Source organism: Anopheles cruzii, chromosome 3 (assembly GCF_943734635.1).
Source record: "Anopheles cruzii chromosome 3, idAnoCruzAS_RS32_06, whole genome shotgun sequence".
Lineage (NCBI taxonomy): Eukaryota > Metazoa > Arthropoda > Insecta > Diptera > Culicidae > Anopheles > Anopheles cruzii.
The window spans coordinates 40004086-40031669 of record NC_069145.1 but is presented as its reverse complement, the minus strand read 5'-3'; the positions used below and the strand labels follow the sequence as shown (position 1 = coordinate 40031669).

Here is a 27584-nt window from a genome sequence, read left to right as displayed (position 1 = left end):
TGAATCATGTATCTCATATCAGATAAGTTTGGTTGTAATTTTACCATCATGTGTTTCAAACTGTTTGTTTCTTGCTACAAAAGCGATTGACCAAACTACTTTTGAGAAGCTAGTAAATTGTGAGACCATCTAAGAAATCTTTTCAATACATTACAAATCACAATGTTCTTGTTGAAAATTCTTAATCATTATTACAAAATAAAAACCTTTTTTTTTCAAAATTTTTTAACAATTTTAATTCATTTTTTCTTTTCAGTTATCTTTAATGGTTAATATTTTTGATCCGTTACACCGTTTTTTGAGGGAATTTAGGAATATTCTACATTTAAAAGTATTTCAAAGCAATTATAAACCGTTTATTCCAAAATTGGGATTGATCTAACCTGACTCTACTATGGTGAAAGTTTGCAAATATTCTTAAATGAGATGGGGGTTTCAAGGAAACTTACGTTCCGATTTAGTTTTCTACGGCGCTCTCACATCATTGGGGATTGAAAGAACGAAGATACAAATTATTTTATGGTGAGGCTTTTTTGTTAAGTATTTATAAAAAAATCACCATTATTTCAAAATAATATAAGAAAATAATAATAGTTATCTGAGACAACAGTGCAGTGCAAGCCGAATAAGCCGAAAATGGTTACGGACACAGATTAAACGGTATAGTTGCTGTTGAGAGCTGCTGAGAGCTGCCAACAACAATATGTTGGGTGCTTTAAAAGCTGCTGTAAATAGCATCAACCGAAAATGCAGATACATGTAGACAAAAATGATTGATACAGTAAAAAATTAAAACCGCCTTATTTTACTTCGGTCCTTCATTGGCAACGGTAAGTCACCGGCGAAGGTCAGGCATGCAAAATGCATTATCTCCTGCCGACGCATTTTTCCTCTATACCCAGCCAGTAGCGCATTCCTCGAACTATTTCCAGACGGCGTTACGAGCGTAAATGGATTGTAATGTGATCTACACAAACATGCACTGTTTTCTCACATGCTGCAATACCTTTTAGCACGCCAAACACCACGACAATGGCGCGTGCACCACATGCATGAAGCGATTAATGCAAAGCATTACCCGTTTCTAAAGCTGCGCCTTCGAACAATGTGGTGCCCGTTGTTTTGGTTTATGCTGGTTCTTTTATTTAATGGTACAGTTTTAACAAACTGCAGATTGAGCCAATTGTATTCATCGACGTTTATTGTAAAAAGTTAGCCGAATGTTAATTTAATTCTACTTCCAGACTAAGCTTAAATATTTGACGCAATTAAATTGCTACACAGTGTCCCATGTATGTTTAAGAGAAAAAAGTTCACCTTTCCTTAGTTTCATATACAAAAAAGTGTTCTTTCACAGCAACCAACGAGAACGAAGCTGGCATTGTACTGCATCGTGCTGGAATTATAAATACAACTAAAAGTGCATCAGGAATGTAAACTGCAGTACTGGTAAGCGCCGTAGAGAGCAGAGAGAAACAATCCGGGAGAACCGACTCTCGATCGAGTCACACGATCGTACGCAAAATCGTTACCGGTTTTTTTGAGGGCGTAGTAGTAACCCGGTTCCGTTTGTTTGGGGAGCGTAGTGTTGATCGGTGCATCGGATCGTGGGACACAAAAACGGCCGACGGCTCCGGAGTTCACCTCAGTCGACGCGCTACCACCGAGAGAGGTTCAGTGTGAAAAACTGCTGTGTTGTGTGTGAAGCGTTAACGTGAAAAGTCGTAGTGATGGCCGCCTGTAAAATTGAGCTCACGTTCGAGAATGGCTACAAAATGCCGGCCCTTGGTTTCGGCACTTGGCGGGTGATTATCTTTTCTGGTTTCGGGCCCCGGAGACAGCCCCACTTCAGGATCTCAACCGATCTGTTCCGGGTCCTCCCATCCACAGGCTCCGGATGATGAAGTGGAGAAAGCGATCGACGAGGCCCTTACGGCCGGCTATCGGCACATCGACTGTGCGCCGGTCTATCTGAACGAGCCCACAATCGGTCGGGTGCTACGCAAATGGCTCGACAGTGGGCGAGTGACCCGCGAGGAGCTGTTCATCGTAACAAAGCTGCCACCGCACGGTACGCAACTTACGTTGCACTGCTCGCTGTGTCAGCAAAGTGTTTTTAATGACTATTTACATACTCACACTCTTCCCGGATTTCTGGTTTTCTTACCGGCCGCTCATCGCCAACAATCATCGCCAGGTACGCGCCCATCGACGGTGGAGAAGTTTCTTAAGCGATCGTTGACCGATCTTCAGCTCGATTATGTCGATCTTTACCTGGTCCATGTGCCGTTCACGGTGCCAGAAGTGGACGGACCGTTTCTCACGGACGACAACGGTGAGATCGTGCTAGAAACAACGACCGACCATGTGGCCCTGTGGAAGGTAGGTTCGCTGATCTGCGTTTTTAATCACCGCGCCGGTTTTTGGTAATTTATTCACAGCATAATTTCATCCGGTCCACGACTATGGTCCGCACTAATTGGTCGCTTTCTCCAATACGTTGTTAAAGATGCACGAGTTCAGGCTGTAGACATTCTGAGCGAGAAAGGGCAAAAGCCTTTGCGCTAGAAAGTTCAGCACAAAGCTTTTAAAATGAGTTTTCTGTCCGTTTTAATCAAATGCTTTGAATTTGGTAAACATTATAAGTATATTCTGGAACTTTGTTGCATTTTCGTTCGATAGTAATGTTCATAATTTGTTTTAAATTGTGATAGAAATGAAACTTTTAGTTAACCATGTATCCAATCTTGGGGGCATCCGGTCATTGTCCGAAGCCAGTTTTTACTCCCAGGGTGTCAATATTTCCCCGATTCGGTCGAAACAACCTAAAAAGTGATCAAAACAAATAAATGGCCCACTTACAAACAAAAACATGTAAAGGTTGCCGAAAAGGGCCACGGAGCCCCTGTTTTGTCCGTGCTTCGGGCGAGCGGGACCTATCGAACGCATCGATAAAGCTCATCACAGTTTCATCTTGCGAAACGTCACAATAGAAAACGATCCTAGTCGCCTGGCGTTACATCCTGTTCGCCCCGAGGGCGATGGAGCCAAATTCAATACTCGTTCGATCCGTTGTTGCGCTACTTCCGGAACAATTTGACTCGCAGAGTAAATGATACGTTTTACTGTGCTTACACGCTACTGTACTGCCGGCATATCGCCCAGCACGCCCGGGGTGTACAAAAGAAAACAAGTCAATCCCTTGCCAGCCGACAAACGGACCGTGCAGATCTTAATTCCCAAACGCAGCCGCTGCCTCTCGAGAGAGGAGGGTGCGCTACCGCAAACAATAAGTGCAACCTTCAGCGGCCCAAAAGAACCCGACCCATTCTCGTCGGCATCGTGACAGAGTGTAGCCACTTTGTGGTGTCCTTTCTGCGCATCTTGCGTGCCTCTCTTCCTCTGTTTCGATCTCTATCGCTCGGGTGCGCACCACAAGACGTTACCGCTATCCGTGTGATGTGCGAACGATGTAACATGCTTTCCTTTTCCATTTCAATTATCCATCCCCGGTTCCTGTCGGCGGCTCTGGTTCTGGTTGTCCAATAATAGAGTATGGAAGCGGTGGCCGATGCCGGGCTCGCACGCAGCATAGGACTATCGAATTTCAACCGCCGGCAAGTACAGAGAGTGCTCGATAATTGCCGAATTAAGCCGGCTAACTTGCAGGTAAGGCTATTGCGACGCCGCTGCTGTCGACGCTGGTTGCCTACATCGCACACCCTGCTCCGTGTTTTCCAGATTGAAAACCACATCTATCTGCAGCAGAAGGAACTGGTAAAGTTCTGCAAAGCAAACGACATAACGGTCACCGCGTACTCGCCTCTCGGCTCCAAGGGAATCGAAAAGCTTCTCAAGTAAGACCATCCATCGCCATTTCTGTGCAGTTTAACAGATATTCGAACGACCTAACACCTGTTGCGTTCCATGTTGTGAACCAAAGCCGTGAGGTTCCCGACCTGTTGGACAATCCGGTTGTGAAGCATGTTGCCGAAAGGCACGGAAAAACTGCGGCCCAGGTTGTACTGCGCCATCTACTGCAGCGCGGACTGGCGCCGATTCCGAAGAGCACTAACGCGGAACGTTTGCGCCAGAATATTGCACTTTTCGACTTTGAACTTCCGGATGACGATATGGTGAAGCTGAACGAACTCGATCAGAACATACGGATCTGCGACTTTGGATTCTTTCCCGGGTAAGTAGGTTAGCATGAGGTTCGGATCGTTGAAGCCCATTTGAGCAAAGCTTTTTTTTTCGTAACAGCATCACGAAGCATCCGGAATTCCCTTTCTAAGGTGACGAACAAAGCCGTTGATTTTTTGAAATATTTTCTATATTTTTTACTAATTTGTTAGTTGCTATAAATTCGCACGTTGATTAAAAAAAATCCAACGCTAGTAGTTTCGCTAAACGCTGGCCAACGCTTTCTACACGCAACGGTGCCCCTACATGCTCCCAGCTCTTTAGTCGCGCTTTTGCGCGAATCTTCGGTAATCTTTCGTTTTAATAGTATTGGCATTAGGATAAATATATTGTTTTGTCAGTATCTGTGTTTTAAATACTATCACATCGAGATTTTTTCTAGCTAGCCTTCGTTGGACACTATTCATCCGTTACGTCCTCTTTGGGAGTAGAAAGAAAAGCAGAAAATGGGGAAAAGCAGAAGTTTAAGCTCCACTTTGGTAACACATTTTTAATGGTGAGACGATGGCAGAAGGTTCGAGGCGGAGCGAACTAGCGGACCGAAAGGTGGCATTGCCTGTGCCGATGCTGTTGCTCCGGATCCTTGGGCTCCGTCCGCCGCCATCTGTTCCTGGAATGTGGCGAACCGGAAATGGTTCCTGTCGGGACGATAACAGCGCAACACGGTTGGCCATTTTCAGTGACATCCCGAAACCGATGAGAATGGAAACGCACATTGTCGATTTACAGTTGTATAAGTTATGTACAGCAAGTAAAAGTAATCGTACAAATATTAAGCATAAAGTGAACAAAACGGCCAATAAATGGTGCGTGGCATAGGCGATTGAAATTAACTGAGCTCGTGAGTGGTTACACAGCCATGAAAGCCGATCGTCAAAGTAACCATTGACGACGGCTGGGATGAGTTGGATGCAAATGAAAGGAAAAGAAACGATTGCATATTCAGCGAAGCTCCTAGCACAACTCAACATTCTGAGAATTGCTTGATTAGATCAACGGCGTGCCGCGAGTGACCGCGAGATAAGTGGGAGATGCGGTACAGTTCATTGCTAGGGGCGAGTTGATGAACTTGCCATCCTTAGTCCGGATCATGTATGCTGCCGATGGTTTTTTGCTAAAGTGGACGGGGACCAATTGCGAGAATGGTGAGTGAATGTATGTTACGAAAAGAATTCTCGAGGCACTTAGGGAGAAACGAGTATATCTTCCGTTCCTCGTTTGTAAGATATGGCAAACTACTAATCAAATCCAAATACATACTTTAGAGGAAGCCTACTACTGGGAATGCAAAATGATGTTCGTAAGAGGGGTGGGCGGGGGTGTATCGAACGCTATAGCTACCCTAAGCTTTTACTTACATCCCCGTTGTGAAGGAACTGTCGCCATTCGCGACACAAGCTTTGGATGATTTTTTAGTTTATCATCGTTTGAGATGCGACACCAATCACGTGGTGCGTAATTTGTAGATTTTTGGGAACATTTTTGATGAAGAATATATTTTTGATCATTTGAGAAAAAGAAAGGAAATAAGTAGTAAAGGTACGTCAATTTTTTTTGATCTACGTAAAATTGTTTGCCATCATAAATATAGGCCTCAAAAGAAACCTCGTGTTAGTATGCTTAGCTAAAACTATAAAACGAATCCGGAACTGAGTACGGGCAAACGATTTATTTAGCTTGATAAAAACGTTTATACAGTTTTTAATTTACAACCTTAAGTATTGTATCAGGCATAGAAAATTCTTCTTTCCGCTTTTTCAGAAACATCATATGTGCTGTTAGCAGAACGGTCTTTGAAAGTGCTTTTAGCGTAAAGTTTAAGGGATCTAAAAGGTAGTTCGAAAAACTAAGTTTTCCAACCTTCGCAAACACCACTACCAATACAGTGCATTAGAATCAGGTGCTTTGGTGTATAGCAGGGGAAGAATGCGAAAGTACACTTCTAAACTATCAAGCGCAACGGAGTCTATAATAATAACTACCAAACACTATTGAATTCAAACATCCTTCTACTTACGTCGTAGCGGGTGAGTAGATATCGTTGTTCGTATCGAGGCTCGATTTTCTGATGCAAAAACAGGCAATTATTGACATTATTTTAGGCGTAGGCAATGTTTGTGTTGCACCGATTAGTGCCGACCGAAGCCAATTGGTTAAGGATGCAGGAAAATGTGGACGAGGTACTACGACTGCACATAACTGCGACCGAGTTAGAGCTTACCTTGTTTGAGGGGTGGTAGGGCTATCGCGAATTGCACTTATAGTTACTTCAAACAAAACCACCATTAAACAGAGCAACAGCGGTCCAAGCAGGGCTCCTTCCAATCCAAATAAGTACATCCCTCCTGCAATCGACAGCCCAGTCAGGTACGGGTGTCCTCCACTGTAAGAAAGCGTGACAATAGAACCATAATTTACGAAGCGCTGATCGCACACGTCTATCACTCACCCCTTTATCTCCGAATGAATTATCGGATTAAAGTTGGACGGAACGATGAAGTGGATCATCACAAGTGTCGCACCGAGCCAGAAGCGATCCTGCGACAGCCACAAGTCAAGGAACGCGGGCACACTGCACCAGTAAGTTTCTAGAAAGGGTGCAGCGGCCAGAATGGATGCCAGAACCGCTGGCAGATAGACGATATGTGCACCGAAAACGGTGTGAGTCAGCCAAGTGAACAAGCCATGGAAGAGTGCCAGCTTCAGCGTGGCCACCACGACGCTGGAGATTGAATCCTCCAGCGCCTGTATGATACGAGGACCCCATGAATTGTTAATGGTGACCGCAGTTGGGGCGTATCGATCTTGGCTGCTTTGCAGTAAGTAAAATAAGGTAGTGAAGAATATAATCTGAAAGACCATTAAATGTCAATTAGAGAGCGCCAGGGCGGAATGTTCGAAATCCATTACCGTGTGGAACAAGAATTTCAAAACCGCGTGACCGCCACCAAGGATTGCCGACACGAGCGTGCCAACGGCGGACAATAGAAGCGTTAAATTAGTCCTCAGGAGCATCCACAGCGAGTCTGCAACCTCCCAGAGCATACCAAAGTTGCTCTTGATAAACCCAATGAGACCAGCCTTGGTAACTGAAATATGAAACGAGGCGTTTAATTGCGCAGGTATTTCTTCTTCCTCTGCGGTGCCTACTTGGATTGATGAAAATCTCATCGATTGTCATTCGAATGGCTTGCGCCGGTACTCTGGGCCCAACCATTCCTTCAGCATTGTTACGATCCATCCAGCTTTGAATGAGACGGTCCCATACGCTGAGTATCTGCATCTTTAGTTTAATCGCTTGTGTTGGATCCGTATCGTTGAAGATACCGTCCACGTACTGTTCGATGTGCGATCGTCCATATTTGTGGGCGTTGTCGATGATGTTGTCCATCGATTGCATATCTAAAATTGGAGCATAACTTGGAATAACTCTTCAGACTACCTAACCGCGAAGTGCCGCTTACCGATCGGTAACATTTCTATCAATTCTGGACGATGGATAAGGGTGCGATTGACAAGATTTGAACCAAGTTGCGCCACCGCGATGGCTTCGGAGTAGATTTGCGTGAAAGCAAACACGCTGATGAGCATGACGAGTACGATAAGAAACCCTATCATCACTATTGAGCTGATATCATCGATATATGAGCGTATTTTGGCACAAGCGTATCGATGAAAGTTTGTGTTCAGGCGTAGAATGCCGGGAAGGCAGAGCGGCAGCAACGCGGAGTGCCGTGGAAACAGCCACAACTTTAGCAAAGTCCAGTAATGTTGCACTTTCTGCGAAACGTAGGCTACAATGCCGAGAAATTCGGCAACCCGCCGAACGACGTGGATGCATATCGGGATAGCTCCCAGAAACAGCAGCCAGGTGTGCGTCCAAACCAACGTTGCTCCGCAGGCGTAGAACAAGAGACGAAAGTACACATCGCTTTCGAGCGCTTCCACCTTGTTCAGTATGCTGGCCGGGTACGTTTGACTCGCGCCTGCAGGTGTTTCGTTCATGGTACTAGAAAGCTGTGGCGTTGCTGTGACGTCTAGCTGGAGCTTTGATTTGATATCTTCAATTCGCGAAGTTTCACAGCTGGCGGAAACGGGCGCGTTGACGACGGTTGCTGGATCTTCCAAACGGTAACTGGTCACATCAAGCAAACTATGCCACTTGTCAATCAGGCGAACGTTGCGATCATCTTTCTGCAGGTTATAGGCCAATCCGACTGCCCCGTACGTCAGCAATCCTAGAAAAATGGGTACTTGCAAGGCGCCCAAGAAGCTGCTACCGTAGCCAACTATCAGCATCCATAGAAACTGTCCGATCACCAGAAAAGGAGTTTCAAGGGCTGGCGTCCAAAGGAAGTATACGCTGACAACGTACACTAACAGTATGACGACCACCATTTGCAGGGACAGTGAGCTCAGCAAGGACCGGAAAAGCGAATGGTTCCATATGACAAAATTCCAGATTGAGAAGAACACCTCCGTCGGTGTTAACCACAAGATGAAGCGCAGCAGCACCAGACCACCGAAGCCGATGCCGATGATTTTCAGATGTTCCTTCAACCAGCCGGTAAGAAACTCGCCCAGCGAGTCCACCCAGCACACCGGAGCGCTTAGCACACCGAGCAACAGGTACTTGTCGTCCTTCTCTATCCGCTCGATCCATCGCTTCAGCGATTCGGAGAGTCTCTTTTTCGCTGGGAAGAGAACGGCTCCGAACAGAAACGCCCAAAGTAGAGGTTTGAAAAACGGCGCTAGAACCAAAATCACCCCGATAACCACCGCCATCACTCCGATGACTAGCACATTATATAGCGCGTTCCGGAGCGGTTTCTCATGGCCTTGGTTCCGCAGATTTAGCCACACGTTAAACAAACCATCGATCGATCGCTTAAACGGAGCGGGACTGGGTCTGGTACTCATTTTGCACTGGGTCCAACTGAACGCGAAACATCCACTGATCGATGACCGCTGAACCGCATCGAATCGGCACGGATAGTTTGGCGTAAGTGCAAAACACTTTTGAAGAATAATTTACTCGATCCGCTCACTCCATGATGCTACCGTGATGACTAAATAGGCAATCGAGGGTCTCGTCGCAATAGCACACATTCGTCACCAAACCGTCCTTGTTGGGCTGGAAAAGGAGAAGGATGCGACGAGATGGATATTTTTAGCGATGAAATCATAAACAAACCGCTGTCAAAGTGAGCGGGTGACCAGTTTCGCTTGCTATAAAATCCTGAAAATTATCGGAACATGGCGCTCTTGAAGGGGTTTTATTTCTAATTCTACGATTAGCACTGAAACAAAATTAGAGTAGAAATGCCTTGTTTCGATAGTTTTCTCATTTATAAATTGTTCCATCGATAAAAATCCAAAAAGGACTCTACTAGTGGGTTTCACTGTGGTGCAAGATTATAGCAAATGCAGCAACTGAAGCTTGTTTTCAATTCAGTTCGAGTAGCCATAGAGAAGGTTTGTTTTTCTGAGTCTGTTCACAGCGAAACAAAGTTTGGGTGAGAATGTTATCCAAAAGACGGTCGCTAATTCATTCCGACGAAAAACGTAAGTGGAAATCGTAAGCGTTTGTAATCTTACCACCTAATATGCATTTTACAATCTAACTTTTTCAGGCAAAGCAGTGGCAAATGTTGATTTAGCCAGGGGCCGCCTGAAAGGAGCGTTGAAAACTGTCAACCCTTCTTCCGACGAAACATCGGAAGAACAGGACGATAGTGATGAATCGCCGACGACGTCTATGGAACGTGGCCGAGCAGATGCTGAACCGGCTGTCCATCAGCCGTACATTATGAGGTTCTTCGATCGGAGCATTGATCTTACCCAGTTTAACGAAAAATCGACATTATACTCCATGTGCCGCACATGGTTTCAGAACAACCCGAAGACAGTTGTCAGTGGTAAAATAGACAAACCACACACGCCCGCTAAAGTAAAACGAGAATTCAACCCGGACATTGTTGAGCAGTTCCAAAATGGTGAAGTGAAAGAAATCTACGAAATGCCGCTTCCTGAATCTGCCGGTGATATGGAACCGTTCCATCAGCAGACGGCCTTACCGGCCACCGAATTCGCGGTCAATGGATCAATAATGGAACAGGATGAGCTGCTGGAAGAACATTTGTGTAAATGGAAATCTCTTCGCAAGGATTGGACATCGCACCGTGCAGAGTACAACAAACGTAGATACGAAGCAAGCTTCAAATTGATTGACGCGTTGCAAGTTTCACAATAGGGCGAGTTTGCGTTCCGATTCACACACTTTATATTCTAATTGAAGTAAACTTAATTAATAAAATGCAAATGGTAATGACATACTACAGGGTTTTTGTTTTATTTCACCTGTCTTGTTCATTGGCAATGCATATTTATGCTTATATATTTTGCAATGAAACATAGTTCCTAAGTAGCGCTGTAACAAATGTTCCCAAACTTACGAATATTTAGTTTTTCAATTTTAACCACACACGAACGTATGCACGGATCAACGTTTTCATTGCGGTTGCTCTTTAAAGTTATGTTGCTTAGCTTGGAAGGACGAGAGTCGCAGTCATTGGTACAGGCTGCCACTGGATTTAACAGTTTTAACAGCGTTGGTTTTTCTTCTACATAAGGCATGTTTTCATCCGATGGACGAGTGCGGTTCATGATGAGTCGAATGTGTTTTGCTCCCTTTTTCGAGTCGCCATTAACCTTTTGTTGTAATGCGGGTTTCTTTGGGTCTTTCTTTTGAACAGTTGCTGACCGCCGCTTCGCACCATTGTTTCCGTTGAGTGAACGGGAACTACAAAACATAATTTTAGCTGTACAGCATAGGTTCCGCTCACGATGAGTACAAAACATACCTTGGTCTGGGACCTAATGTGCCGCTTGATATAAACTGTAAAGAACCATTCATTTTCGAAGTTCCGGGACGATCGCAAGCGGCAACGCAGTCGGTAGGCTCTAGTTTGACCATTACGTTGTGCGGTTGATTCGTAACCTCGGTTAAGCTACAATGGGAAGAAGAAGGCAATGTTTCTTGCGCTTCCACTAGAATCTTCGGTTTGCGAATCGATCTCCACACATATTGCTGATAGTAATTTCGACGGCATTTATTTCGAAATGCAACGAAATTTTCCATGGTTTTGATACATTTTTTACACAGTTGAAAGTCTTTATCAGTTTCCGGTGCCAGTCCAAAACCGAAATAGCTATCGATAAAATGTATCATGTAAGGATGTGGAAATTGGTCGAGGGGAAATAACGAAAACAAATTCGACTTTGACAAACAAAAGCTGCAGCGTACACTTGCGGCAACGGGATGCCTGAAAATGGTGTAATTATAAGTTATGGCCCCACGAAGCTAATCCGTAAAATACTTACCGTTTGACGACGCCACGAGTTTGTTGATACATTTTAAACACTGTTTCTGTCTAGCGTAAGGAATGATCAACTAAGCTTGGTTTGGTTTGGGCCATATTTAACCAGGATCGCTTATTGTCAAATGCATTGAGATAAGTAACCAAATGGTTGCCAGTTTGAATGAGTTAATCACATTCTTAAAAACGCGTACATTTGTTGTGCATTTTTATTGTAGTTTTCTCCAAACAGTTGCTCCTTTTTGCTACTTTATATTACTAAGTTTCACACGAAACATACTCAATTTTTAACCTAATAGAAATGAATCAAATTTTATGACAGTTACGTTGCAGCTACAACTTCAAATTCCTTGTGTTCACCGCCGCGCTTCCTGTAAGGAAACACCGGCAAACAGTTCGCGCTTATTTTCCACCGACACAGAGTTGTTGTTTCCATTGTGAAGCATTTTGGCTAATAAATAAATTAGGTATATGTGCAGGAATTCAGAGTGAACGATCATCGACCGAAATCGCCATGAACTCGAAAGCAAAAATAGGAAACCAAATACAGTGCTCGGCGGTGCCGAGAATGTTTTCCCGCTTGCGATGGCTTCCGGAGCATTCCGCGGCCGACTTGTTTGTTGCGGGCAGCTGGGCTGACTACGTCAACAGTGTTTCACTATTCAAGTGCAGTCGCGATCCGTCTTGTGAGGATGGTATGCAGATTGTACCAGAGTTGATTGCTGAAATTCCGTTTTATGGAGACGTTACCGGACTGGAAATACTGGACGAAGGCGTTGGAGATACTACACAGCCGCAACAGCTCGCCTGCAGCACGTCCGAAGGTGAGTAGCTTTTGGATCCCTATTGCTAGATAGGTTGAGTTTTCCTGGAATAATCTTCTTTTGCCTAATATCAAACATTGCAGGATACATTCACTTACTCGGAGTAGAGCGGGAAATGGACAGAGACAACCTCCAGCCGCTTCACCAATACGAGACACGCCACAAGTTCGGCGAATCAAATGCAGCCTGCACCGGACTGTCGGTTTATGGTGCCAGGCTGTTGGCGACTGCCGGGGAAGATGGACTGCTTCACATAATAGACAAAAGTCGCGACTTAGTCCGGTCGTACGACGAGGGAAACGAATGCAGTTTCCGTTGTGTGGAGTTCACAAGTTCCACCGACGTTCTGGCAAGTAGCAGTATCGGTGGCATCAAGTCTTACGATATACGAGCGTCCCCGAACAAGCCCAGCTTCGAACTGGTAACTGATATTGCTGAAGAGAAGGAAAATGTGGTTGCCACTTGTATCTCCCATTATCCGAATAAGCCCCAGTTTGTAAGTCTTGTTACGCATGTATGAGCGTGTTTTTGGACTGGCGTCTCAAAATGTTGTTTCTTTTTAGGTTTTTGCCGGACTAAGCAACGGCATGATCAAGGTTTGGGACCTACGAATGAAGAACCATTGGCCGATTAGCATGAAGGGTCACAGCAGCACGGTGAACGACATCGCTTTTGCAAAGCATGACGCGAGTATAATGTTCAGCGCCTCGGAGGACGGTGAGATTTTGCAATGGTCAGTAAACAATAGCGTGCTAACTTCAGAGCCGGATCTTGCGCGCATTGTACGCCAACAACCGCCGTTGTTGAACGAACGCCGAGCCATTAATAGCCTCGATACAAATCGGACGCAATTGCTGGCCGGTGGTGACTGTCACATGGTCTATCTTGTCGACACTATTAGCAAATAAAACCAACCAAGTTCAAGCATAAATAAAAAGCCACCTATTATGAATGGAAACTTTCTCCCTCTGCTTTCTCGCATTGGCAATGAAGCCAAGGTTTATTTTAAACTTATACTTTTCGTTCTTTTCCCCCGAAGCTCAGTAATTTCGGGAGGCCTTTAATTAAATGACTAGCATGACTGGTATATTTATTTCTTAACTTTGATTCTTGTTCACTTTATTTTTATATATTTCGCTTATTCTTCTTCAAATAACTGCAGCTTGTCTACGATGTGATCAAACATCATCTTGTTAATCTTTTTTAGGTGGTCTACCTCTTTTCGTAATTTTAACAGCTCGTTCGGGTAGTCTTCAACGGCAGAGCACTCCGATACGGCCTCCAATTTCTCGGACATATCGCCCACTACCGGTAAATGGTCACTTTTCAAAGGTCCGGCACTCTGTGCTACGCTGTGTTCTACTACGACTTCCTCGCGGCCCTGATTCTTGAGGCTGTTGTCGTCTTTCAGCAACGGGGGGAATGGGACAGAATTTGTGAATGATTGATCAAACATAAGACGTGGGTTGGAAAAGAAGAATGCGTTCGTGACGGGTCCTTTGTGCGGCAGTACTTTAAGCTGCTGGCGTGTTGGGATATGCCACAGCACGACCAGTCCATCGTCGCCACCAGAAAGCAGCGTTTCGTTGTCTACCGACACCGAGAGGCACGTCACGCTCTTTTGGTGGCCGTGCAGTGTGTTAACACTCAGCGCCTCTGGTGTGATATGTATTTCGGTTTGCCGGGGGAGTGAGCGAAGATCACAAACGTAAATCGCTCCTTTTCGATCACCTACGAAGAGTTCCGTTTCCAGGCTATTGAGTGTCAATACGGATAAGGGATTCGGATAAACTAGCTTGAGCAGTAGTGTGCCAGATGCTAGGTTATAAAGTGTGCAGGACCGATCGAGTGAGGTTGCCCCTAGTAACGCTCTCATGCCTCCCTTTCCGACGTAAATATCCGTGATTGGAAGCATGCTGTCGGTGAACTGGTACAATCGTGCGTCCTCCTCTTTTCCTTGGATAAGGCGTGCTACGTTCCAGACGGCGATGCGACAGTCACTGGCAGCGGAAATCAGATGCGACCCGTCGTCGGTAAACTTCAGCGCCACAAGCTCCCCGTAATGATATGCCAAAGTGGCCATCTTAGCTCCGGTGAGCATACCGTATATGAAGAACTTGTGCTTGATGCCCACGGCGGAATAGTTACCGTCTGGTGAAACGGCCAATGAGTTCGGACAGCCCGGTAGTATGTATTTCACGGGAGCAGGCTCCTGAGAGTTGATTCGCCAAATCCTGAGCAATGGTTTGTTGCTTTCGCCGGCCACCACATACCGGTTGTTGGTTATGTTGAGCGTTTTGGGCCCGAGAATGCCACCGTCGCGGTACGCAATCAACCGCGTGCTTGTTCGTACATCAAACGCAGTGCAGCTCGTAGCTGAGTCACACGTGAAGGCAATTTCCACCGAATCAGTCATTTTTAACGGCCTCCAAAATTCCAGCAGCTCTAAGATACATATAAATGGTTAATTCCTTGGTTCCTTTTCGCATTAATTACTTACTTACATGCTTATTTACGAAATGAACAAGTAAATGTTGTTTGAAACTAACCAAACGTCACTGAGAGTGAAACGAGACGTCAAATGAAAATGCTGTTTGAATGCAAATGAAAAAAAGAAGTGCTACAACAAAAAAGATTTCCGTTTGAAAAGTGAACATTTAAGCAATTAAAGCGTATTTTAAAGGTATACGACTGTTCCAATGAACAGTAATGATGAAGAAGTCATAAATCATTGAAATCGACACAAAAGCATATCTTCAATTTCAGTTTCAGTCATTCCTTGTTGTAAATCACATCCAAAATGATCCGGTTATTCAAACAGTCTTCGCATGTTAAAAAGTTGATAAATAAATTAAACATGAACAAATTGGATTGTATTTCAAATCTAAAACCCTTGTAGGACCTTATAAACCATTAAATGTCTTTGAAAAACAATGCTTTCAACATACTTTATATATTTCCTTCAACTGCAACAATATCTATCGCGGCAATCCAGTTCTGCTTAAACTATTTCCTTTTTTATTAAAAAATGGCATATGAAAGTTTGTTCCATTAATTTTTCAACTATTCAAAGTGTGGTTCACCATGTTTATAATTCTGAACCAAAATTAATCGAATGAAATAAGCCTATCGAACCAATGGTAATCGTTTTACGGCAGCTACAATACAATTTCGGAAAAATCACAACACGTGGACAGTTTATGTTTTCACTTCGTGTTATTTACTTCCAAAACTTAATGGTTTCCCAGTTTACATGAGTTTTTGAACGAATTCCGTGTCTCGTCAACTCATCTTCATCCGGAGGATGTCGCGTCGCCTTGCCAGCGTTTACAGGGAGAACACATAACCTAGAAGAGAAACAAATCGTTATTGACAGTGCAACTAACACCGGAATGTTGGTAGAAGCATGGAAAAGCTTCGTTCCCTTACCTGGACACGGGAGCATCGTCTTCCCGGTGGAAAGTACATCGAAGCAGTGGCGAATTTACCGAAGTCTTCTTGCCTCACGTTCCGACTCCAGCAGAGTCAGAACATCACCCTCGCGGACGGGGCCCTTGACGTTGCGGATGATCTGTCGGTTCTGCTCGTTCAGGAACTCCACCTTCACCTGGGTACACTGTCCCTGGGATCCAGTGCGACCCAGAACCTTCGTGACACGTGCAAGTACGAATGTCTTGTCCATGGTTAGATTATACGAACGATTTTCGGTATTTTTCCACCGATTTTCTGAACGCACAAGCGATCTGCTTCAGGCAAAACACGAGAAAGGAAGAAATCTGTCAAGCTATCAAAGTTTCGGCTGTCAGTCTGGTTTGACAATACAAGGGAAGTAGCCCGATAGAAATGTTACACAAATGTTAGCATTGTTTATCTTATTTTTTCTGCATAAGTTTAAAGAACTTTAAGTAAATAAATTCAATAAATAACTTCAACTAGTTACCAATACAACCATTAATTTCTGAGGAAGGATGTTTGTACGTCTTTTTATGAATTTACAAGGAATCATTTTTTAGCCGGCAATAGTGACAGACCACCGAAAGCCGGTTGCTAGTTGACACAAAACCATTGTCAATTCCGGATGAGGTTTATTTTTGTATGCCTACCAAATTAAGCAACAATTGGATTTAGAGGAAACCCATTGGACTAATAGGTGTTGAAAATGGTTTTCAAATGCCAGGAGGATAGTTTCCTTCAAGAGTTTAAAACCAAAGTGGTCTTGTGCGAGAAAAGCAAGGGTGGATACAATGTGGTCTTCGAAGATACCGTACTTTTCCCGGAAGGCGGCGGACAACCTTGCGACCATGGTCAGGTGGGCGACCAAGTAGTAAAATCGGTGATACGTAAAGGTCCTCAGGCCGTTCACTTTATCGAGAGCAACGCAGAAACGGCACCATTCACAGCAGGGGACGAGGTTCTACAGCGCGTTGACTGGGTGCGCCGCTTCGATCACATGACGCAGCATTCTGGTCAACACTTAATAACGGCTATTTTTGATCGTGAGCTCAAGTATAACACCAAATCTTGGTGGCTGGGTAGTGAAAGTTCCTACATTGATCTGGACACAAGCGATGTAACACCAGAACAGCTGGACACGGTTGAGAAAATATGCAATCAACTCATCGCCGATTGCACTCCAGTGCGTGTCAAAGTCTACGAGGCTGACGATCCAGCGCTGAAGTCGAATGTTACCCGGGCAACCAGAGGGTTACCGGACGATGTCGCGGGTCCGTTGCGAGTGGTAACCATCGAGAACGTCGAGAGTAATATGTGCTGCGGAACTCACGTTCGTAATCTTGGCCAACTGCAAGCAATCAAGCTACTCGGTGTCGACAAGGCGAAAAACAAGTGCCTGGTGCACTTTCTGGTTGGTGGTCGGGTATTACGAAAACTAACCGAGTGCTACAGCAGAGAAGTTCAATTGAATAGTCTGCTAAACGGTGGACCTGCTTCACACATCGATCTGGTAAAAAAGCTTCAATCTACCGTACGTAGCACTCAGCGTATTACGAAAAAATTATCTAATGAGCTAGCTACGGTAGAAGCAGAAAGGTTGAATCAATTACAAGAACCACCTAAATATTTCGTGCAACACCGTTGCGATGGTCCTGATTCGGATTTTATTAATATATTTCTAAGAACGGCAAAGCTACCGGAATGCTTCGTGTTTCTTAGCAACGGCGAAACGGATAATACTGGTAAAGGGCAAATCGTTTTACAAGGCAAACCGGAGGATATCGCTGAGCTCGGACCGAAAATATGTACTATACTCGAAGGGAAAGGCAACGGCAAAGGCACTCGATTTAACGCAAAGGTAAATAAACTGAAAAATTTGCCTCTTTGCGAAAAGCTAGTCAGCGACCATTTTTCTTTCGTGGGCAACGGTGTGAATGTTAAAAAATAATGATTGTGTGCCGTTTTTACAGTTAATGCGAAAGGAGTGATTATTTAACGATAATAAAAACAAAAGATATATTAGATTCTGTCTGCTTTATTTTAAACAATGGAACATGAATATAAAATCTCATTTGGAATTCCGGAAGATCGTTTGACGAACTCCATTCTGAAGAGATCCATCCTTCATCACTAAACTTCTCGAGGTACAAGATAAATGCATCCGTTGTTTTGAAATGGGAGTGTTTCACGCAAAGCTCTTAAGGCATCATGCGAAGGGCACCATCTAGACGAATGACCTCACCGTTAAGCATCGGATTGTCGACTATGTTTTGTACGAGTTGCGCGTATTCCGACGGCTCCCCAAGACGTGACGGAAACGGTACAGTTTTGGCAAGGAAGGCGCGTACTTTTTCCGGCAGGGCCTGAAGCATGGGTGTGTTGAACAGTCCCGGTGCAACCGTGACGACGCGAATGCCGTGCGTGCTAAGATCACGAGCAATTGGAAGGGTCATTCCGACTACGGCAGCCTTCGATGCGGCGTATGCTGCCTGCCCTATTTGTCCATCGTACGCGGCTACTGACGCAGTGTTCACTATTACGCCACGTTGACCATCGGTATTGGGTTCGTTTTCACCCATCAATCCGGCCGATAGACGAATAACGTTGAACGTGCCGGATGTGTTGACGAGTAGCACGCGCTGAAAGTCTTCCAGGTTGTGGGCCAACTTCTTGTTGAAGTTGTATGTCTTCACAGCAACGGCAACACCGGCGCAATTAACCGACACGTCCAGCCTCCCAAACTTGCTCTTAGCCACCTCTAGCGCACTGGTTACATCTTTTTCCGACAGCACATCGACTGGCACGTACAAAACCTTCTCACCGAGCTCCTTGGCTACATCGTGACCCTTTGAGGTTGGTAAATCACACAGCAACACATTATAGCCAGCCCGGGCAAACCGTTCCACAGTCGCTCGGCCGAGCCCTGATGCACCTCCTGTAACCAAGGCAACTGCGTTTTTCAGCATTTTGTAGTTCAAAGAAGATCGCTGTTTGTTGCTCAATGAGTTGTCCAAGTGGGCTGCCTCAGGGCGATGCTGCTGATTACCAAGGATTATTATGTAATCGACGGATGGTGGAAGGATAAATTGTACGACAAAAGGAATGGTTACGAGCAAAGTTGATAAACAATTAAAGGACAGTCTTTGGAAACTTATCGGCAAAACAAACAATATTTAATAATAAGTAATACAATTCTTCGTTCTGTCTTTTGAAAAGTAAAAAAGAAACATAATAACTTGACGTTTACGACATGTGTTTTTTGAACGGCTCAACAAAATAACACCAGAACAATTAACATAAAAATATTGTGCATAACTATAAAGACTTTGGACAAATCTTTGGGAGAACAGTTGGTTGGAAATCACGGTAAGTTAAGCAATCAAGAGTTTCGGTTTAATTATTAAGATCAGTTTTTGAAGAATAGTGTTGAAGGAATCGCACTAGATTTACCACCGGGCGATATTGTCATACGAAGAGAAAGAAAAGCACAATAGAAAGAAAGAGAGGAGAGTTACGCAAAAAGAGAATAGGAACAGTGAGTTCCGTAGCCATCGGTTTTGCAGTGACAGTTTTGCGGTCAGAAAACAGTTGATCATTCTCCCTCCGTAGGCGCTTTTTTGGGCGAAACGTTGGTCCAGTGAACAGGCTTTCCCGGGCAAAGAAGATGGTTATCACAAAGGTTACTTCTGAGGAGCAGTATAAGCAGCTTATCGGGTAAGCCTACCTAATCCGAATTGGCTTTGTTTCTTGTGTATTTTTACTGTTCCTCTTCACGTAGCAGTGCTGCGGCTGTCTCAGTAGTTTTGTTCTCAGCAGAATGGGCCGAACAGTGCAAACAAATTAGCGACGTAATGAATGAACTAGCCAAGCAACCAGAATTTAAAACGACGCAGTTCCTGGACGTTCCCGCCGAAGATTTGTCGGAACTATCGATGCACCATCAAGTCGATTCAGTTCCAACGGTATTGTTCTTCCGCGCCGGGACTGCCATCGATCGAATCGATGGCGTGGACGTGGGTACTCTCGCAACAAAGGCACGAAAGTATGCCGGCACGTCGGCACCGATTCCAAACTCGACTAGCAACAGCAGTTCCGTTAGTCTTGAGGAGCGCCTTAAAGGACTCATTAACCAGTCAAAAGTTATGATCTTCATGAAGGGAGACCGGCACACACCACGCTGTGGATTCTCCAAGCAGTTGATAGCGATCGTTAACGAAACGGGGTACGAATGGGTGGCATTCTTATGGTAATGAGTTTGTTTTTATGCTAATTCTGCTTGTCATTTTTATCTGCAGAGTGGAGTATGACACATTCGACATTCTGAGCGATGAAACCGTAAGACAGGGCCTGAAAACGTTCTCAAACTGGCCTACGTATCCCCAGGTTTACGTTAGCGGTGAACTCATCGGCGGCCTGGACATCATCAAAGAGCTACTGGAGGGAGGAGAGCTAAAGGAAACGCTCAACCCGTAAACGGCACAGCACAATAACACAACGATCCCTTGGCTGGCATGTTCAATGTACGAATGTGTTTGGTTGGTTTATTTTTGATTAAATGCAGTATCGGCAAGAAGCCTTCAGCATGTTAAACAAACGGCCTCAGATGTACGTGTGTAGAAGACTGCCAACGAAGAACGCAATCGACTTCCGAACAGATAGATAAAGCTTGGTCTTTCTAAGGTGAAATCGACGAAGTTCCTTTTAAATGTCTGCCTTGCTTATGACGAACGGATTTGCAGAAGAGCGCGGATGGACCAACTTAAATAAACGGGGAAACTAGTGATGCACTACTCTGTTTCCTTTTTCTTTTGCATCTCTTTGCTAAACTGGGCCAACTTCATCTCCATCACTTCGCGGATAGCGTCGCGTATTTTGGATTTTTCCATCCCCAGATGCTCAATCTTTTCCATTTGTGTTTGCACATACTCGACACGTCGTTTGAAGAAAGCTTTGGCGCTTTCGACGTCCTGTAACGCAAGTGCATACATAAATTAGCGTAACGTATTGCAGCAACAAATGTTATGTTCTTACATTTTCAACGTAATAGCCAGTGCCAACTTCGATTATGACATTGTTGGCATCCTTAATTGTTCCCGGAACGTACATGCTCCTAGGAAGAAACGATTGGAACCGTTAGGACGGGTTTGGCTTCACTTCTTTAGGATTAGAAAAAAATACTCACCCAGTAAGCGGCACCATAATTTGCTTTCCATTCCAATCAGGTTTAAAATGTTCTAATGCCTCCTTCGATGCAGAGTACTTCGACCGAGCCATTTTCATAGTGTTGAGCGAGTCCTGAAAAAGTGTTAGCTCCTGGAACAAAAAGGAATTTTATAACTTGGCAATCCCACGCACCGGCATCTTCCTACCTGGTCTAGTTGGTTCTTTAACTGTGTCAGCTGCTGAAGATTCAGGGTGTTGAGGTCGATTTGCTGCATCTGCGGCTTTTCGGTAGAAGATATTTGGGCCATCGTAGCGGTAGATCTTGGCTGTGCAGGACACGATATGCGGCAGTGATAAATAAATGAAATACAGATGCTTTTGATGTCGTATGCGACCCGTTGAAGGTAAATTTGTTTTCCTTCTCTGCTGCGATTGCGGTTCACAGTGAACTTCAATAACAGTGCTTTTCTCGATGCCCTTGTATGTCAAAATTTCATCCATGCGGGATGTAAAGTGTTTCGATGGTTTGACGATGCTACGTAAAATTTTCACTAGGTTGGGTCATTCGATTCCCTCCGAATCAAAACTTCATACGCAGGAATATTTCCTTTTATTTTCATTGTTGCAGTCTTTTACACTTTCATTACCAAAATAAAACCAAAATATACGGCGAAATTTAGTGAACTGTCCATCTCTCACGGAATTAACGGTCACCCTGTTAGTCTGTTAGTCTGTAAGCTTTGCTGGTTTTGTCTAGAAAAACCCATCTGGCAGCACGGCCGCGCCGTGTTGTTATTGATAACGCTGTTGACACTTCATTTCAACTCCCGCTTTCCGGCTCTTTGGATCAGCTGGCTTCACTATCTGTTGGTGTTTATTTTCTCCATCGTTAACCGATGTAATTGATTTATGAATACTGAAAAGATAGTCGATCAGTTATTAGATTCACCTTAGACAAACATCTCCAACATGAAAAAGGGAGCTTTGGACCGATCGAAGCGGCCGGCAACACCTGCACCGTTGGAGGCAAACGTACGGTACAATCTCAGGAACAGAGGTAAACAGAATCAAACTAAATCTTTTGTCAATCAGAATCAAACTACAAATGGGAAATTCGCGTTCTACTTTCTACTAGGCCCCGCGAATTTTGAACAATTTGCAGGTAACGAATGTCCAATCTGTCTGGAATCTTACGTTTCCCCCATAATTGTTAACTGCTCTCATGCGTTCTGTAGCCGTTGCGTTAAAAAGTGTCAACAAACTGGGATGTTCCGGCAATGCCCTGTCTGCAAAATGCTTCTACTGAAAGAGCTATTTATTAGTGATGTTTCGTTCACTAAGAGCCTACAGGTACAGAGCCGACGAAAGTCTTCTACGCAAACTCCGAAAAATAACAAACAAGTTAAATCGAGGAAAACAATGCATTGAGAAGACAAGACGAGATCATGTATTCGAAACAAATTGCTCTATGTAGAGCGATAAGTTTCCGTTATTACGAGCATGATGGTGATATTTGTCTGGCCCACTATGTTTGGCTATTTGTTGCATTGGAGTTAACATCAGGATTACACGCGTTTGAGTTGAATCCTGCGATACTGTTCACCAACCGTCGAAATACCCATTTTGCCAATACGTGTACGATGCAAATAGTTGGTAAACATACAATGTTATGGCTAATGTCGTTAACGATGTGTCCGAAATTCTCTAATCTATGTAAAGGTGCTCCTAAAAACTCGTTGTATTTCACTTCTTTGAACAGATGGAAAAAATAGTTTACAAAAGGGCTGAAATGATGCGCAATAAATAAGCTCCTGATAATTGTGATGTTTGTTCTGCCTTTATTGGGTAGCCAAAATAAAACAAAAGTTGCCTTTTTATATTGAATAAAGATTAAAATGTGTATATTGTATGTTAAACGAAATGTAAATGGCGAAGAAGAATGTGATACAAATAAATATGATAAGCAGTATATTATAATTGAGATGTTATGAATTCAAACAACAGCAACATAAGAATAACTCGAATAACTGAAGACAAATTAAAATTAATTTCGATGAGCATGGCACTATGTTTCAGCGAATAAGCATGCCAACGTTCACGTAAAGTAATTATTGCTTCGATATCAATTAGCTGTTCGAATAGATGAATAAAACAATTGAGCAAACAATTGTTTCTATTTGCTGTGTAACCGACAACAGAAGAGGACATAGAAATGTTATTGGGAATTGGATATTTGGAAATGAATATATAAGGCGAATGAAATTCAGATATTTCTTCAATCTTGCAGCTGTTTCTGAAAGTGTCCCTCTATTAATGCAATAAAAGTTTGGCTGTGCTTTAGACCCCCAAACCTTAAACAACCGTACAGCGAAGAAACGGAATCGACATTATCTTACATCAAACATAGAAATGACTTTCAATCCGTTTAGATTATTATTTCTTTCTCAAACTATTAGTTTATTGTTATAAGTCTACAAGTAAACACGGACAAATACTTATCCACAACAAAAATACTTCTTCTAGAATCCTCATTCTGAGAGTTCGTGTCCGAGCGGGTTAGCGTTGGGAAGGTCCTTATCGTCCATTCGTCGTCGATGATCGGCAAAATCGTTTGAAAAAACATTCATCTCAACCTCCTTCCGATTGGCCAGCTTTTTGGTTGCTATTTTGCTATAACGATCTTCCGGAATTTCATACTGTGTGGGAGGCTGTGATGCGCTGTTTCTACGGCAGTCTAGGTCGTAGTTGTAGGAACGTTGTAGATTCAAACTACTCGGAGGCGTTTGCGTGCGCTGGGCGGTACTCGAACCTGCGTTTGCCGACGCCGGACGGTACATCTGTGCGGCCTTCCGTTGCGGGTCTTCGTTTGCTTCGGTTGCTGCATCAATTGGTGCCGGAACCCGGAACACCGTGTCGTAGCGTGGCTTTAGCAGCGAGCAGATCTCTTCAATTCCTTCCAGCGATTGCTGTACCTCGTCGTGCGGATTTGATTGCGGAATGTGGCGCCGTAGTACGGTTAAATACTGTAGCAGTTTCGCCCGTCCAACGGACATGATGTTGTATGTGTTTTGCAATTCAATCTGAAGCAGCTCGGGATCCTGAAAGAAAGCAATTTAAGTGGCCTGCTCTAACTTTGTCTAATCCACGTTGCATTTCATAACTTCAGTACTTTTCGTTTTCTTACATCTTCACGGTAACCATCGGTAATCGTCGGATCGCGCATTTCAGTTTGGGCCGATTTCGTGATAGCCTTTTTCGTAGCCAAACAAGCGGCTTGGCGCAGTTCCCCTGCGGTTGCTTTACGTACGGAAGCGCTGTGTCGTGGCAAAGAATTCGTTCGTTGCCGCTCTTCCGCTTGAGAGGACCGGCTTTGAAGAGGATGGTCCACTGCTAGCTGAGCACGACGCTGGTGCACCGCAGGTAGCGTTGAATACTTGAGTGAGTTTGTTTCTGTGGCTTTTGATCGCATTACAGTTTGCGGCGGTTGTGTAAGATGGTGTTTGGGCGATGACAGGAAAACCATTGCACCGATGGGGCGCTCGTATAGCTTCGGTGACTTCATATGCAGCGCGTGACGAATGACGAGAGAAATGTCGATGTTGGTCGGATACCGCATTAGGTATGAAAGGCAGGTCGTATAGTCGCTGTATATTACTGCAACGAAAGAGCGGCCGTTAGTCTCCAGGGAAAGGAAGTTAAGTTCTCCCACATCATACATTTGTCTCTGATTCGTATCAGCATCGCTACAACGACGAAGTTTATTAACCCCAGGTCGTAACCTTCGCCAAAAATTGCGTCCCATAACAGCAGCAGGTCCTGAAGAGCGAATTCACGACCAAAAAGTAACCTTAACCATCGACTAAAAATATAAAAAGTTGACCAATTTTAGATGAGGCTTAAAAACGAGGGAAGACAGTCAAATTAACCTACATTCCGAAAATAGCCAACGGGATGTCCAACTTCAGAAGATGATTGTGTAGGTGGAGATCTTCTTTAATGAGAATCTTATCTTTTATGTAATTTAGTTGTTCGACGACTTCAATTTCCGGCTTCCGTTTACACACGTTTCCAGCTACACTCGTGGTGACTGTCGGCGTACTGGGAGACTGTGCAGGAAAGTATCCGGTAGCAGTGGGAATGACATCAGTGATTCGATAAAACGACTCAATTTGGGCCATAATTTTTGCAAAGATTGCGCTGCAGTAAGAAAGATAATACAAACGGTTATATTTCGGGCCCGGATACTCACGCGGAATCCGCGCAGATACTTACTATGAATCTTCTTCCAGGTACTGAGGATTTAAGATCATTGTGAGATTTCGGCTGCAATGATAATGAGAAGAAGAATTAGGGCCAACATCTCGACGGTCAGTGGCAACAGGCAGCTTACTTAACATCCGGATGCAGCTCCTGTATGTGAGCCAAGGCTTGCTGGTCGCTATGAATGACGAAAATTAGTGGAGCCAATATTTCGTGCATACCCTGTCGGTAGCACATGGCAGGAAATTGGCGAGCATAGCAGAAAAGAATGTTCGTCATTAGTTCTTGTATTGCGGGTTTGCGAAAAAAGTCAACACCGGGAAAGGTGCGAACAACGTCTTGTTTTATCACAGCACAGAGTTCCTGGTCACAGAAGTGCTGATTCCAGAGGCTTTGTTTCGACTGCGACAACGGGTCGTCGCCAACGTCTGTCGAGAGGTGTGGATTCATCACGAAGCGGTTTTTCAGATGGTGGTAGTGGTCCCGGGCGCCACGGCGTTGCTCGGGCCAGCTCTTCGAACCGGGTGCTTGAAGTACGCCCAGAAAGACGGCCCAACAAACGCTACGAAATGGGGACGCCCTCAGTTCTCCACTGACGGCTAGCTGTCGCAGGCCGAATAGGTTGTCTTCGTCTGCGATCTTCATAATTTGGTTCCATTCTAATCTGCAAAGAAAACCATACGAATAAATACACAAAGGCCGCCAGCCAACCATCAGCACCAGTGCTGTTGGAATAGCCTCTATACGCGTTCTCTTATCAAGGTACACTTGGTCAGAAAGCCAGCTCGAGGGTAAATATTGATTTGATACTTTACTCGTACTTAACTACACCCGATCGCCCGTGACCAGCTGTCGCTGCGGATGGATGCGCTTCCTGGAGATCGAGGTCAATCACCATCGTTCGAAGGAGGTGGCAACAGGGATGAAGTGTTTTAGAATTTAAAAAACAGATCTCTTCCAAAGCGTATTCACACAGCCAACATCGGTCGATTTTGTTGAGGTTAATTGCACTTTCCGGATTTGTACGGGGTTCACACGGACACCGCTATTGTGCATAAATGCACCTATTTTACTTCTAAACGCCAGGAGGCCTAGAAATTGCTCGCAGCTCGTTATGAACTCATTTTCGATCACTTGGCGATCAAACAATTGCTGAACCGCGACTCGACTAAATCTCACAGTCACTGTCATTGGAAGAAACGTCAACGTCAAGTTAACAACAAACAACAAACAAACACACAGCACGGAAGTATGCGAAAATGACATTTCTCGCGCACTGATTTGTGAGGGGTAGGAAGCAGTAAATGAGGGGTAGTAAATTTAACCTGTAGCGAAAAATATATATATTGCAAAGCATAAAATATTCTATAACATTATTTTTTCTCGGTTGATGATTGAAAAAAGATGATGATGGAGCAATGATAGAAAGATTGATGGAGGAAAAAATCACCATCCGAAGTGAACTATTATTTAAACGTTTGATACTGCGGTGCCACACGGTGCATAACTATAACACGTAACACGTAACATAGTGTCAAATCTGGTATGCGCCCTGTATAACGTCGTGTTATAGGGTCTGCTGAGCCACAACGCTTTTGACGCCTGGTCGCTGTACTGTCAAAATTGTTATATGAGGCTGTTATATCTGCTGTTATGCACCGTGTGACAGCGCAGTAACAGATAGACGAAAATTTAAAAAGAGCGCCGTTAGAAACGTTTTTGACGGTTTATTGGGAATTTGTTTATTTAGTAGTAAACGCTGGTCAACCACCCAGTTTGTAGCACATTTTAGTTTTCAAGTTTTATTTTGTTACGATGTTGAAGTAGATGAGTTTCCGACCGACGTAAAGCCTTTAGTCTGAATGTACAATTTAGCAACTGAATTCTGTTTTATTCGCATTTTTTTACTACATTTCGTTTGCGAACTAAAACCTTACAAAATCGTTCGTTGCTCTCTGTAAATTTTCTTTACAGTGGAATTACTGTAAATAAGCAAAAAGCCGAAAAAAATGTCAAACCAGGTTTAACCACAAAATCCGATTCCACCATTCTAGTTCTCAAGCGTGTAAAGAGTGTGATGCTGAAGTTTTGATGGCGACACGCAATTTGACCGTAAAATGCATACCATGCTCTTACTCTTACAACGAGCCTCACAGTGGCGCGTGTCACAAGTGCCAATCTTATCGCAGGGAACTACCGTACCGTGAAGAGTTTAGAAGGCTTTTAACTGTAAATGGTTTGCTGTTTCAACAACTACAAAAAACAACAAAATTGTAATATATGTTTACTCCGTTCCTGCTCC

The 27584-nt window shown here is 44.2% G+C and overlaps 12 protein-coding genes across 17 annotated transcripts; 5 read left to right on the top strand and 7 right to left on the bottom strand.

Moving 5' to 3' along the window:
- The first annotated feature begins 1614 nt into the window (after positions 1 to 1614).
- On the top strand, positions 1615 to 4996 carry LOC128274219 (1,5-anhydro-D-fructose reductase). Its single transcript, XM_053012335.1, has 7 exons — positions 1615 to 1805; positions 1891 to 2071; positions 2198 to 2382; positions 3553 to 3669; positions 3742 to 3857; positions 3944 to 4195; positions 4264 to 4996. The coding sequence occupies exons 1-7, from the start codon at positions 1731 to 1733 to the stop codon at positions 4292 to 4294; spliced, it is 957 nt and encodes a 318-aa protein (XP_052868295.1). The 5' UTR covers positions 1615 to 1730; the 3' UTR covers positions 4295 to 4996.
- Positions 4324 to 9324, bottom strand: LOC128274218 (transmembrane protein 245). 3 transcript variants are annotated; one of them, XM_053012332.1, is made up of 8 exons: positions 7668 to 9324; positions 7354 to 7605; positions 7114 to 7292; positions 6653 to 7053; positions 6425 to 6586; positions 6221 to 6268; positions 5562 to 5601; positions 4324 to 4841 (listed from the first exon to the last, which is right to left on the bottom strand). In XM_053012332.1, exons 1-8 carry the CDS (start codon positions 9121 to 9123, stop codon positions 4668 to 4670), a joined length of 2712 nt encoding a protein of 903 aa, XP_052868292.1. In that variant the 5' UTR covers positions 9124 to 9324; the 3' UTR covers positions 4324 to 4667. The 3 variants fall into 3 exon arrangements, with proteins under 3 accessions (XP_052868292.1, XP_052868293.1, XP_052868294.1); XM_053012333.1 differs by lacking the exon at positions 5562 to 5601; XM_053012334.1 differs by lacking the exons at positions 5562 to 5601; positions 6221 to 6268.
- A 339-nt stretch (positions 9325 to 9663) lies between these two features.
- LOC128273451 (protein lin-37 homolog) lies at positions 9664 to 10517 on the top strand. Its single transcript, XM_053011418.1, has 2 exons — positions 9664 to 9768; positions 9837 to 10517. The coding sequence occupies exons 1-2, from the start codon at positions 9726 to 9728 to the stop codon at positions 10454 to 10456; spliced, it is 663 nt and encodes a 220-aa protein (XP_052867378.1). The 5' UTR covers positions 9664 to 9725; the 3' UTR covers positions 10457 to 10517.
- A 106-nt stretch (positions 10518 to 10623) lies between these two features.
- On the bottom strand, positions 10624 to 11673 carry LOC128273965 (uncharacterized). The gene is made up of 3 exons (XM_053012038.1): positions 11587 to 11673; positions 11067 to 11528; positions 10624 to 11005 (listed from the first exon to the last, which is right to left on the bottom strand). Exons 1-3 carry the CDS (start codon positions 11616 to 11618, stop codon positions 10624 to 10626), a joined length of 876 nt encoding a protein of 291 aa, XP_052867998.1. The 5' UTR covers positions 11619 to 11673.
- A 356-nt stretch (positions 11674 to 12029) lies between these two features.
- On the top strand, positions 12030 to 13325 carry LOC128273633 (nucleoporin Nup43). The gene is made up of 3 exons (XM_053011648.1): positions 12030 to 12406; positions 12490 to 12902; positions 12970 to 13325. The coding sequence occupies exons 1-3, from the start codon at positions 12097 to 12099 to the stop codon at positions 13312 to 13314; spliced, it is 1068 nt and encodes a 355-aa protein (XP_052867608.1). The 5' UTR covers positions 12030 to 12096; the 3' UTR covers positions 13315 to 13325.
- A 219-nt stretch (positions 13326 to 13544) lies between these two features.
- On the bottom strand, positions 13545 to 14822 carry LOC128270390 (WD repeat-containing protein 18). Its single transcript, XM_053007788.1, has one exon. The coding sequence runs from the start codon at positions 14820 to 14822 to the stop codon at positions 13545 to 13547; it is 1278 nt and encodes a 425-aa protein (XP_052863748.1).
- Positions 14823 to 15593: 771 nt separating this feature from the next.
- LOC128272552 (40S ribosomal protein S28) lies at positions 15594 to 16163 on the bottom strand. The gene is made up of 2 exons (XM_053010377.1): positions 15836 to 16163; positions 15594 to 15753 (listed from the first exon to the last, which is right to left on the bottom strand). The coding sequence occupies exon 1, from the start codon at positions 16086 to 16088 to the stop codon at positions 15891 to 15893; it is 198 nt and encodes a 65-aa protein (XP_052866337.1). The 5' UTR covers positions 16089 to 16163; the 3' UTR covers positions 15594 to 15753; positions 15836 to 15890.
- Positions 16164 to 16565: 402 nt separating this feature from the next.
- On the top strand, positions 16566 to 17834 carry LOC128273651 (alanyl-tRNA editing protein Aarsd1-A). 2 transcript variants are annotated; one of them, XM_053011668.1, is made up of 2 exons: positions 16566 to 16912; positions 16973 to 17834. In XM_053011668.1, exons 1-2 carry the CDS (start codon positions 16566 to 16568, stop codon positions 17805 to 17807), a joined length of 1182 nt encoding a protein of 393 aa, XP_052867628.1. In that variant the 3' UTR covers positions 17808 to 17834. The 2 variants fall into 2 exon arrangements, with proteins under 2 accessions (XP_052867628.1, XP_052867627.1); XM_053011667.1 differs by having other exon boundaries at positions 16566 to 17834.
- LOC128273652 (3-hydroxyacyl-CoA dehydrogenase type-2) lies at positions 17798 to 18993 on the bottom strand. The gene is made up of 2 exons (XM_053011669.1): positions 18970 to 18993; positions 17798 to 18897 (listed from the first exon to the last, which is right to left on the bottom strand). The coding sequence occupies exon 2, from the start codon at positions 18823 to 18825 to the stop codon at positions 18058 to 18060; it is 768 nt and encodes a 255-aa protein (XP_052867629.1). The 5' UTR covers positions 18826 to 18897; positions 18970 to 18993; the 3' UTR covers positions 17798 to 18057.
- Positions 18994 to 19424: 431 nt separating this feature from the next.
- Positions 19425 to 20640, top strand: LOC128273653 (glutaredoxin 3). 2 transcript variants are annotated; one of them, XM_053011671.1, is made up of 3 exons: positions 19425 to 19573; positions 19641 to 20081; positions 20155 to 20640. In XM_053011671.1, exons 1-3 carry the CDS (start codon positions 19524 to 19526, stop codon positions 20330 to 20332), a joined length of 669 nt encoding a protein of 222 aa, XP_052867631.1. In that variant the 5' UTR covers positions 19425 to 19523; the 3' UTR covers positions 20333 to 20640. The 2 variants fall into 2 exon arrangements, with proteins under 2 accessions (XP_052867631.1, XP_052867630.1); XM_053011670.1 differs by having other exon boundaries at positions 19638 to 20081.
- LOC128273654 (probable prefoldin subunit 5) lies at positions 20380 to 21483 on the bottom strand. Its single transcript, XM_053011674.1, has 4 exons — positions 21229 to 21483; positions 21042 to 21172; positions 20891 to 20969; positions 20380 to 20826 (listed from the first exon to the last, which is right to left on the bottom strand). Exons 1-4 carry the CDS (start codon positions 21328 to 21330, stop codon positions 20647 to 20649), a joined length of 492 nt encoding a protein of 163 aa, XP_052867634.1. The 5' UTR covers positions 21331 to 21483; the 3' UTR covers positions 20380 to 20646.
- Positions 21484 to 23498: 2015 nt separating this feature from the next.
- On the bottom strand, positions 23499 to 26180 carry LOC128272587 (TBC1 domain family member 5). Of its 2 annotated transcripts, none has more exons than XM_053010421.1 (7): positions 26098 to 26180; positions 25413 to 25946; positions 25295 to 25345; positions 24953 to 25219; positions 24739 to 24881; positions 24207 to 24676; positions 23499 to 24120 (listed from the first exon to the last, which is right to left on the bottom strand). In XM_053010421.1, exons 1-7 carry the CDS (start codon positions 26178 to 26180, stop codon positions 23551 to 23553), a joined length of 2118 nt encoding a protein of 705 aa, XP_052866381.1. In that variant the 3' UTR covers positions 23499 to 23550. The 2 variants fall into 2 exon arrangements, with proteins under 2 accessions (XP_052866381.1, XP_052866382.1); XM_053010422.1 differs by having other exon boundaries at positions 26104 to 26176.
- Positions 26181 to 27584: the final 1404 nt, after the last annotated feature.